Raw genomic sequence first — 11,869 nt, 5'->3', positions numbered from 1 at the left:
TTAAATATTCATCTCGCCGATATGAGGCGGAAATCAGTATTAATTATATGTGAGTAGGGCTGGGTATTGTGACCAATTCGGCGATTCGATTCGATTCTTATTTTTATGGTTTTGATTCGATTCGATTTCGATTCGATTCGATATCGATTAGCTATCAATATTTCATTTAAAATGTTAGTTTTGCAGACATGGGATCCATATTTTGATATAAATGCTGGTAACTGAAACTCTCCTACTTAAGTTTATTACTGAAATACACATTACACACTACATTAATAATAGGGTGCACACAGTTGTTTATTTTAAACAACTTTTATTTTAAATGAACACTGTAACAAGAAGTCATAGATATGTGCATCCATTGTACACCATGTAAACAAACTGCAAAATGCACATTACTGTAAAAAAATTAAAAAACTGTAAATGTGCAACAGTGAAATCTATTTCACGCGCATTGAGAATCGATTCAGGGATTTCCCGAATCGATATCGTTGCGTTAAACTGAAGATCGATTAAAATCGGAGAATCGATATTTTTTACCCAGCCCTATATGTGAGTATGTAATATTATTTAGAACTTCATAATGCATAGAGAATGTAAATATGACCAATAAAGTTATGTCCATGCAATGACATTTTTGTGGTGTTTGTGACTCTTTTCCTTTCTTAAACACCTGCATTACTAGCGTGTTTTGGTAATGAAAATTGGCTATAACTGATTACATAAAACTTTACATTTTTGTGGAGAAAAAAACACTGAATATGAAATATTAAGCAAATGTGTTTACATCCACGATACACTCAAAATGGCGAATGGGGGCGTGTTAGACAGTGCAGAAACGTGACTGACAAAGACCGATGCAAGGTTTGCTACTGAAGGAAGGGATTCGCAAAATTTCACGGCTGGGTGTTTAAAAAAACTCAACTAGACATGGTCATGCCACCATTATGTTCAGCCGAGGGACCAAATAGTAAAAGAGATGATTGACAAACATCATCTAGGGGTGTTGATCAAGGGAGAAAACAACAAAGGTGAATGGTTGAAGAAATGATGATGCTTAAGTGACGAGATATTGTTACACGATAAGAAAATGTATAAAAATTAGTGTAAAACAATATTGGACACACTCCTGCAGGGTGTCCAGCCTTGGCTGTAACCTCACTGTGGCAATAAAGGCTGAATCTGAAGATCTACACAAGCGGCTCCTGACTGGCGGGGGAGAAAAAAACACAACACGAATGCATCGATACACATACCCCCTGTATCGATCTAAATGTAAAGTTATAAAGCGGGTTTGAGGTGCTATGCGTCTTGTCTGCTGCATGTCTACAGCACTCCATGTGTACTGTGCTAATAACCGGAAATATCAATTGGACTGGCTTTTAATATGGTGATCTGTATAAGCAGTGCTCTAAGTGGAGAAATAAAAGTGTCGCTACTGTATTGACCGTGAGAACGGCGGCGGGGGTGTTGGGAACAACAGGAGCGCCTCAACAGCACTGACTGTACGGCGCGCGGTGCCCCGCCACTCTCGCGTGATGCTTGTCTCTGAGTAGCAGAGTATTGAGAACTTGTGAGAAGTGGTGATACGTTAAAGATTAAGATATAGCAGTGCCGGTACTGCTTAATTTTTATTACGTATATGATCCCGCATTTGTGCTTGCGACACCCCGGCACACGCCTCTTCTTTACCACGACCTGCAGAACTGTCGTAAACGTGGAAATGAGTTGCGTTGTGAATCTGCGGTCAATTACTTTTCCTCAAGGACACACAAGATTGAAATTGAATTTTTCAACTGAATTTTTCGAGGTAGGATAAATGCTATTTCGAGTTACTGGAATTCAAATTCAAACTATTAAATTCAGATTCAATTTTGTAATACGGATAACTGCAGATTCAAATATACAAAATTCATATTCAGTTTCTAGTGGCACAAATATCAGCCCATACTGTACTCTTGCGACAAGACAAGACTGACAAGATCTCAACGACATTCAATGCAACACCACACAAAATCATCAGCAAAACAGGAAACAAGGTCGTAGTGGAATCCCCAACTGGAGCACAGTATGCGAGAAACACCACCTTTGTCAAGAAATATGAAAGACAAGGACTGAAGCAAGAGTCACTCCATGAAAAGGGGGAAACAGAGGGAGCTGAGGACACAGAAACCAATGAATCAGGAGGAAAGCATATGACTTTAGCGCAGACTCCGCAGTCAGAAAATGACTCTGACACACACAGGCAGGCAGAAAAGTCAATTAGGCCGCAAAGGGTCAAACGAACACCCAGTAGACTGTCTGATTATGTTTGTGAGTGATATGAATATGGTGAATGAGCTTGACAAGGTCAACACTTTAACGTTGCTCGTGATTTTTGAAAGAAAAGTTCACACTGTTTGTGTTGGTAACCATTGAGTTCAACTTCTAGTAAATGGGAAAAACCTTACAGTTCATGTATTTTGAAATGGAAAACATTTGATTCACAGGTGGCAGTCAGCAGAAGACAGAAATGTCTCTATGCTTTAGTAAGAAATCTATGATTATACGTGTGGTAATGTAGTGTTATAAAGCTGGTTGTTTAGAGAAACATACAAAGGATGTTATTGAGATAAGTTAAGCTATGACTCTGATTAGCCTAAAGGATCTTGATATGGTCCCATTCTATTTTGTTGTTGCAACTAGGAGTTTGATGCCAAGAAAAAGGGGGATGTCATGTCCAGGGTTAACATGCCTCACGTCAGTATGGTCGAAAGGTATTATGGGAGGAAGGAAAGGTGAAAGAAAAGTGAAGCGTTCTGAGCGACAGTTCGAGAGCGTGTGTACGTGGTTACAGCATTAAACCGGATAAAAGTCTGAAGATATCTCTCAGTGCGGAACTAAGTAGATATATAACAGAAGAGATGTGAAAAGTGTATGCAAATCAGCGTAATTTACCATGGGACACAATGCAGGGTCCAGCTCCTGACTCCTGATTTGGCTTAAAAGGATTAACCACGACAATCGCTGAAATGTTAAATATTCATGATCTATGGAGCGGCACCGTTATTTGTGTCACTGTATTTAAATGCCTTTAACTCTTACTTTCACTTTCATAATAATCGATAAAAAACTACGGCGTTCGAAGGTCCTTAGGAAAAGGTGAGTTTGTCTAAGAAGTTTTAGTATATTTTAAAGGTCTACAAAATATAGTAAACAACAATATTTTATTTTACTGGTTGGGAGAAATGCTCAGTGACGACGCGTTTAGTTTGGATCGAGTTTCAGTCGTTCACCGACCGTGCCATATCTGAGGAATAGAATGTGCATGTGTAGAAAGATTTCAACATCAGTACTGACGGAACTTAAATTGCTAATACGAAACTATTAAATAGATCTGTAGTTATGTTTTTCCATGTAAAGAAACAAAGCGCTTGTTGGCGAAATTCATTTTCCCAGACACGGATTGTAATGCAAATAACTTATTGAATATACAGTATACCAGATATAAATATACCAGATATAAATATACGTTTTACTCCAAAGTGATTTATAAGGCGTAACTGCCTTCAGGCTTAAATAATGGTAGTTTTTTATGCCATATGGCAACCCTGAAATAAGAGTTGCTGCAGTAGTATACATTGCAAATATTTATGAAGTACGCAGTGAAAAACATAATGTGTAGCCATATAAAATATTAAGTATATATATATATGTGTGTGTGTGTGTGTAAATGTGTAGAAAGATTTCAACACCAGTACTGACACAACTCGGTAATATGAAACTATGATATAGATCCGTAGTTAAGTTTTTTATATATATATATATATATATATATATATATATATATATATATATATATATATATGCGCGCGCGCTCGGCGGCAGTAGGAGGGCTATGGAAATTACAGAGGGGCACACTACTATGGCGAGCGAGCCACATATTATAGGGTGATAGGATTCTGGTAAACAGCGGCACAAACAGAACGACACGGTTATCAGTTAAGCCTATAACCTCCATGAGCTGAGGTAAGTAGGCTACTTAGAACTGCAGTTCGGTAGAGGGTACGATCATATTAACAAATTATATTTATTTTAGAAAATTTAAGATGAACTATTTACATGAATAGCAGCCGCAAGTCAGTCTGGTAGATGCTATGTTGTGATTTGCATTCACGATCGCTGTTCGCATTTATCAAGGCACAAAAATGAGGAACGCGATTTAGAACTTATTAAAAAAAAAAATCTAAAAAAAAAAAATAGAGTGTAGCATTGTCGTAGATAAACTGGAATGCATTAATGAGGGGCACGGTTAAGATTTCCACCTAATACATGTCAAGGATGAGCTACCCAAGGTTTTACAAGCTTCTTTAAAAGTGAAAGGCCTTTGCGCTTGGCTAAATAGTTTAGGAGACTGGCCAATTAACACACAGCAAGAAATTAAGTGAAATCCAAGTCCTTTTCTTTGAAATGGTAGACAAATCTTGTCCTAGCTCAAAGTGTCCTTTCCAACACGGATTAGGTCGTAACCCTAGGCACAGCACTACAAATGAGGCAGCAGTGCCCCCTGGTGACCCTGGGGGACGAAGGTCTGGGCATCCGTGCTCTGACTGCTTAACTCTCTAACATGAACCAGGACAACAGTATTTTGTGATAAAAAAGTTCTCAAATAGTTGTAACATTAGCACTGGTGTATATTGTGGTTTAAATTATCTTGTACTGTGAATTCATATTATGATTTAGTATTAATCCTATAATGGGCCAAGTCTCTTACATTTGTGTCATGGACTCTACAGAATATGAAATGAATGCAGGTTTTCATTAGACACCTATGCTGCATAATAACTGGATCTTCTTTGCAGAGTTGCTGAGTCACTTCTCTTTATACAGAATAGTTGAGACTGCATAACAAAACTGAGATTATTCAGGTAAAAACAGGAGTGAGACTGTTCACATTGTGAAGGAAATGCAGCGTGAGATGATCAGGATCAGGTTTATTTGGCCAAGTATGTTTACACATGGAGGAAGGAAGGAAGTCAGAAAATACTCCCAAACAGGGAGAAAGAAACCTCTGGGGGTCCAAGGTCAGCTGGCTACCAAGCTCCCCCTGCTGTGAGACCCCTCCTGTGCCCCTGCTCCTCTGCATACTGACATTACAGAAAAATAAGTATGCTTCAAGAAAAGCAAGGTGTAAAACTATGGTTGTGGTCAAAGCCAAAGTCCATCAGTGAGCCACTTAAGTATGCAAGCAGACTGAAGGTAGCACCCACAATGTTACAGTTTGTAAGCTGCATCCACAATGTCACACTTCCATGGGACTGAACCAGCATTTGACTTAAATGGTGCCCACCTCAGGGGTCCAAACGTGTGGAGGAGAGCAGAAGACTTGGGAGGTCAGAAGATGCATAGAGACGCTGATGGCCATATAAGCAAATTATTGATAAAAGTGTAGGAGTACATGTCAGGGCAGGACTAGCTATAAGCACAGCCATAAATTTGGGGAGGGGCAGGGGGGACAGATCCACCCCAAAGTTGAGATGGGAGGATTATCCCCCTCGGGAATATCATATATAATATAATATAATTCCTTCCCAGAAAGCAGGCGAATGTGGCCCACTTCTGGCAAAGGTATGGCACTGCTGGCCTGCTTTCCAAAAATAATAATAAAAAAAAACATGATTAGTATATCTCGTCACATAATGTACAGATACTGTATTTCTCTGAGGGTTTTCAGCTTGAGAACCGCTACCCCTCCATTACAAGGGTTAAACTAAACTCCTGCACCACCTGAAAGACACACACTTCCAGACCTGCAAGCGAAGAGACATACAGTAGATATACTATATGGACAAAATAATTAGGATACCTGGCCATTAATTTCACCTACAAGGACTTGTATAATGTCCCATTCGAACTCCTTAGGCATCAATATGGAGTTGCAACTATAACAGATGCCACTATTCTGTGAAGGCTTTCTACAAGACTATGGACTGTGTCTGTGGGAATTTTTGCCCATTCATCCAGAAGAGCATTTGTGAGGTCAGGCACTGATGTTGGACGTGAAGGCCTGGCTTGCAATCTCTGTTCTAGATATTCTACTGCAACCGAGGAGCAATGCTACATTAATACTAAAATATACATTTAGGTCTTGTTTGGGTTATTTCTAAAATGATTCAGTCTGCTTACATTAATCTGTAAATTATACATTATATAAGGATTCCCATCTCCAAATGTGTAAAGATCCTTATTCATATATATTACCTGCAACACAATTCAGAAACAACTGTCATCTCAATTATTATTACAAATTTGCCAGTGTGAAGCTTAGTGTAAATCAGTCCAGACAAATTATCCTGTTAGTTGTGTAAAATTTTGCATGAAATACACTCTAACCTTCACATTTTATTCACTTGCAGTTATAGGCACTTAATGTAAAACAGCGTCTGACATCAATCTGTAGGAAAGCATGACTGGTGAGTCAGTTACCACTCTGGCTTTTACGCTCTGCTGCCTGGACCTCTGTGCTCTGTCTTTATCTCTCTGAAGCACATAGGCTGATGTTCACAATCGATATATAGAAATTCTTTTTATTGTCTAAACAGAACTAGAAAATATCTGTGTTCAGGTGTAAAAGACTAGAGAATGTTAACTTCCACAGCAATGTCAAATGTTCATTATGATCATATTTACAGTGCCTAGTGATAAACGGCTTGGCATGAGTCTTCAAACAGACTGAGACCTCTACAATGACATTGTGTTTCCCTCCCAAAGCACCTGCTGTAGTAAGAATTGTGCTGTTAGGAAAAAATGGATCTGGGAAGAGCAGCGCAGGAAATGTCATCCTGGGGGAAGAGAAGTTTGAAGTTTCATGTGGTCCTGATGTTGTATCACAAGACTGCCAAACAGAAGAAGGAAACTTAAATGGCAGAAGGATTTCAGTAACCGAGATACCAGGGATATTTCACACTGAGAGGCCTGAAGAAGATCTGAAGTATTCCATAATACCCTGCCTCACTGAGTGTGTTCCTGGTCCACACGTCATCATCTTAGTGCTGAGAGTGGGAAAATACACCAAAGAGGAGAAACAATCTGTGAAGATGATACTGGAGTGGTTTGGGAAGGAAGCCCTGAAGCACACAGTTGTCCTCTTCACACATGGTGATGATCTCGGAAGAAACCAGACCATTAAAGAATTTGTAGAGAGGAACAAGGATCTGAAGGAACTTGTTGATAAGTGTGGAGGTCGAGTCCATGTCATTGACTGTAAGCAATGGAAAGAAAATGATGATAAAAATGTACAACCTGTGCACCACTTGGAACAACTAAAGAAAATGATGATAGAGAAGGGAAAAGCTGGGGAATTACAGACTGTACAGGAAGTGGAGGAACTGAAGAACTGGCTATTGGGTCAAAGATCATCAGCATCTGATCAGGAACCAGGCCAAGGGTCAGGAAGACCTACCAGTTCTGGTGGAAACCTGCATGGATCAATGTACAGGAGCAACAGCTTTCAGATTAAACAGCTGCTGACAACCATAGACACCATGGTGAGAGACAATGGAGACAGTTATTACAGAAATGAAACACTTCAGGTAATAGCAGAAGCTATAAAAAGTGAGGTGAATAAGATAAAAGAAGAGCTGGATGAGAGAGGAGAGAAAGCAGAGGAGTCTGAGATCAGGAGAAGAGCAAGAGAAAGAGTGAGGACCAAGACTCAGAGATCCTTAGGAGGAGCTAATGTTGGGGCATTACTAGAGGCTCTGCTGGGTTTAGCTACAAGATCAAAACCATTTATATTCATATCTGGATTCCTGGGGGTAGTAGTAGCTGGGTTATACAAATACTTAACTTACCAGAACTAAGGAAGTTACTCCGGCATTAGGGTCAGGGGCTGCAAGAGGAGAAGGGGCAGAATCTGGGGCAGTTGGGGCATTAAGGCCAATTCATGTTTCACTTTTCCTGGTATGCTTTCCTTTGTGCACAGAGTAAGATAATGTAATTTCCTCATCAGGGTTAGTGCCAGAAAGAGTCCTTGCACATAACTGTCCATGGATTGTAAGCACATGTGGAAAAGTGAATCATGAACTAGGCTTTAGGGAAAGGAGCAGCAGCTAGAATGGAGGTGGGTGTAGCTATAGTGATTCTGGTTACAGTAGGGTGAAGTAACAAAAGTTACAGAGAGGTCAGACATTCCAAAAGATTTGCCGAAGCACTGGCTGCTTTCAGTCCTAGGGCTGGGCAAGAAAATGATAACGTTAGTTATCACAATATAAGGAAAATCGTTAATTAAATAAAAATTACAAAGCTTCATACATATTTAGATAAAAAAAACAGTTTACATTTAGTTTACAACTTACAGTAACATAAAAAATCTCTCAGTTCACCAATTCCACTCTCCCCTGTTAGGAAGGACCACTCTCCTGCTCTGAATTAAGAATTATGCACCTACAGTAGATCAAATTTTACAACATACTGCCAAGTATACCAATATATACTAAGATCCCTGAAAAAGCACATGGGTAAAAGCCATAATGACGGTACCTCTTATCCTTAACTCTGAACATATACAAAATGCTAAAGGAAACTCACACAAGAGGTGTAACAGTTGTGACAGTTTAAACAAAGCTAATGACTGGTCATGTTAAGGGTACTTCACAGGTACAAATTCTCATAGAAATTACAAAAATTTACCAATTTATCTGCAAAATCCAAAACCTCTAACATCAGCTCTAGTTCCTGCCAGTCCTCAGAAGACGTTACAGGCAGATCTAACTGTAGATCAATGATGAGAGGATCCTCCCTCAGATGAAGGGAAACATAATTTCTCTCTGTCTCCACAGATCATTTAGGAGTAATGTATTATGGTCAACACTTTCTCGAAGCTCCTTTAAATCCAAAGACTGGTCTGTCAGCACATTAATGACCGTCAGCTCAAACCTTGAATTACATTTGTTTACATCAATTAGACGTTCAAAATCAATGTAATGATTACACAAACTTCAAAAGTCATAAGACTTGTCAACTGTATGTAAACCAACTTGTAAACGTGTCTGATATGTTTAAAAGGAGTCTTACCTGTGCTTGTGCTGGCACTCGAAACTGTATTACAACTAGTGGATTTCTCCTTTTCCATGCTATGATGTTCCCGAATCCTTTTCGTGGTAGTAGATGGGCGTTCGCTATGTTTTTCAAATATAGGCACTGATGGTGTCCTGACCCTTTGCCCCTGATCCAAATCATCCTCTTCTGAGGAAACGGGTTGGTATCGGGCTGAAACTCTAATTTAGGGGATAAAACAACAAACAAAACAATTATAAATAAAAATAAATGAATAACAATAAAATGCAATAATATCTGCATTTCTATTGTACTGCATGGAGCAGCAGAGCATAAAAAAAATTTTTAAATAGAAAAAACTGATGTTAACTATATTACCACTTCTCAATTTATTCAAAACTTGCATTTGCCAAACTGCCAATTAATTTACTGCGATGTACATTTGAGCTCTCCTTCCTCTTCCTCAGTCCCCCTCACTGGCTTAGGAGTCCTCTCCAGCTCTCTTAAATAATTTAGGAGCTGAGACCAAGTCTTAACACTTAAGAATGTTTATGCATGCCACTTATTCTTAAGTCTGGGAGTAGGATCAAAATCACGTCACTCTTAGAATTGTGACGCATTTAAGAGTTAAATTTTACTCTGAGAAGTTTTATGCATACCAGCCCTGGTTTCACAATACTGTAGTGCAATAATGCATACATCAAACTATTAATAGGCTATTTGCAATGTAACAGCAAATGTAATTAAAAATACTACTTCATGCTTCCATCTAGCTACCAAAAGCCATAAAAACAGGAGAATGTTCAATCTGTATATATTTTTAATAAATCACATGCAAGGCATTCAGTTCTCATTCTCAGTTGTCTGGGATGGAATCACTGGGTCCAACTCTGTGTATAAGAGAGAGGAACTGAAACAGAGACAGTATTCAAGATAAAAGATTGCTTGCTAAAATAAATAACATGATGTTGCATGGTAAGTGAAAGTGTGTTTTGTGTGTGTGTGTGTGTTCACTGTTGAAAGAAATGTTGAACACACTCAAACTTACAGGATCCTTTTGTAAATCTTGCTCTTGTTGTTTAATTTGTTTCCTTCCTCTCAGAAGGTTGATGTCTGTGTTTGGGAATTTCTTTGAAGTGTAATCTGCAAAGTAATGTGACAAATAAATCTCAAGTGTTAACAAACTGTAAAAGACATGGCAACATTCTAAAGGTCAGTTTCTAAACACATACTTAAAGGGAAAACTCTGGTCATTTTCAACCCACAGTCCTGTTGTTTGAGACCTGTCTGTAGGAAAAAGATCAAGAAAATTTGGTACAACAAAAACTAAATAGCAAGTACCCATTGGTTAGCTTATTCGGTTTATGTTGTACAAAATTTTGTCATTCTTTTTGCTACTGACAGCACTCTGTGATGACGATCAGCAGGGCTATGGACCCATGTCGCAGCAGCCAATTTTCCAGGAACTCTCATTAGTAACACCTGTGCTTACCTTGCTACTTCCTCAAAAATTGAGGGGTATTGAATACACTGGCAGAAAAGCAGTACACCAAGACAACAAAAGGGCACAGGACCAACTGTAATCTGAAGGTAGTTCTACTTAATATCTGTGTGTATTAATGTCAGCCAGTAAGTAATACTAGTAATATTTAGACATATTCCAAAACTTCTGACTCTTCCAGTGAGTACACTTGGGACATTATCTGCCTCGGTGTACTGCTTTTTCTTAGTGTGTTTGTAACCACTTAACAAAAGTTAATTCAGGGTCGCGATAGCAGTTTACTACCAGTTCCAGATTTATTAGAAGAAACAAATAGATTCTGAACTGAAATGCATCTTCTTTCTCACTATAAAAAGGTAACAACAAAACCAAAATAAAATAAAATAACACTCTAAATAGCACTTATTTTACCTGTAAAGTAATATGCTTGGATACAATTACAAGCAAATGCAAAGGTTTAAATTACAATTTGGAATTTATGCATATGTAAAATAAGCATTGGTAGACATGAAAACAAATGAGTCATTCACCTCAGTTGACCTTGTAAAGAGCAGTTAGTGACCTGCCCGGAGAATGGAGAATGAAAAAATATATATAATTCCGTTGAATTGTATTTCAACAAAAAAAAAAAAATTGCACAGGAAGCTGGCCAGCAAACAAAAAATATATGACTGTGAATTGCAGATTACCTCATATGAAATGGGAAGAAGCGGGAGGGAAATGTATATGTTTTGCCTTGGAATGGTCCAAGAACCCCACTGTCAGTGGCCAGGACAATCCTCTTCTTTTGATAGCAGGAAAATATATTCTTACTCAAAATGCGACAGGCGAGGAGCAGAGCACACAGACAGAGCGCACACACACTGCCTCTGTTATATATGTCTCAGGTATATACATATGAAAAGCCCGCAAATTCCCCACACATTATATTAAGAAAACTTAACTGCCAAGCGTAATGTAACAAAGCAATAAAATACAGAGTACCATCTGCAAATGGAAAAAAAAAAATTGTATGCGATAAAACTGAAACATTGGACTTTTAAGTTAGAAATAACATTTTAAACATAGGATGTGAACTGAAAGCATACTTATAATGGGTATTAGGTGATTAGCCTGTCAATAGCATTAATTAGCTTTCTGTAACATACTCCACAAAAGCCTCATATATAAAATAATAATGCTCACCTAGCAGGAAAATATATTGTCACTGAAAATGCGTCAGACGAGGAGCAGAGCACACAGACAGAGCGCACACATACACTGCCTCTGTTGCAGGTATATACATATGAAAAGCCTGCGAATTCCCCACTAAGAGCACTATGGTAACCAACC

At 38.6% G+C, this 11,869-nt stretch overlaps 1 protein-coding gene and 1 long non-coding RNA gene across 2 annotated transcripts; one reads left to right on the top strand and one right to left on the bottom strand.

Annotated features, from left to right (window-relative positions):
* Positions 1-2,796: 2,796 nt before the first annotated feature.
* Positions 2,797-10,190, top strand: LOC111841800 (GTPase IMAP family member 9-like). The gene is made up of 3 exons (XM_023807798.2): positions 2,797-3,141; positions 6,396-6,452; positions 6,751-10,190. Exons 2-3 carry the CDS (start codon positions 6,446-6,448, stop codon positions 7,839-7,841), a joined length of 1,098 nt encoding a protein of 365 aa, XP_023663566.1. The 5' UTR covers positions 2,797-3,141; positions 6,396-6,445; the 3' UTR covers positions 7,842-10,190.
* On the bottom strand, positions 9,148-11,306 carry LOC140581017 (uncharacterized). Its single transcript, XR_011984107.1, has 4 exons — positions 11,227-11,306; positions 11,068-11,099; positions 10,085-10,179; positions 9,148-9,257 (listed from the first exon to the last, which is right to left on the bottom strand). It is a non-coding gene; the product is annotated as an uncharacterized lncRNA (long non-coding RNA).
* Positions 11,307-11,869: the final 563 nt, after the last annotated feature.

This window comes from Paramormyrops kingsleyae, chromosome 19 (assembly GCF_048594095.1).
Source record: "Paramormyrops kingsleyae isolate MSU_618 chromosome 19, PKINGS_0.4, whole genome shotgun sequence".
NCBI lineage: Eukaryota > Metazoa > Chordata > Actinopteri > Osteoglossiformes > Mormyridae > Paramormyrops > Paramormyrops kingsleyae.
The sequence above is the reverse complement of the archived record's forward strand: the minus strand, read 5'-3'. Positions and strand labels throughout refer to the sequence as shown.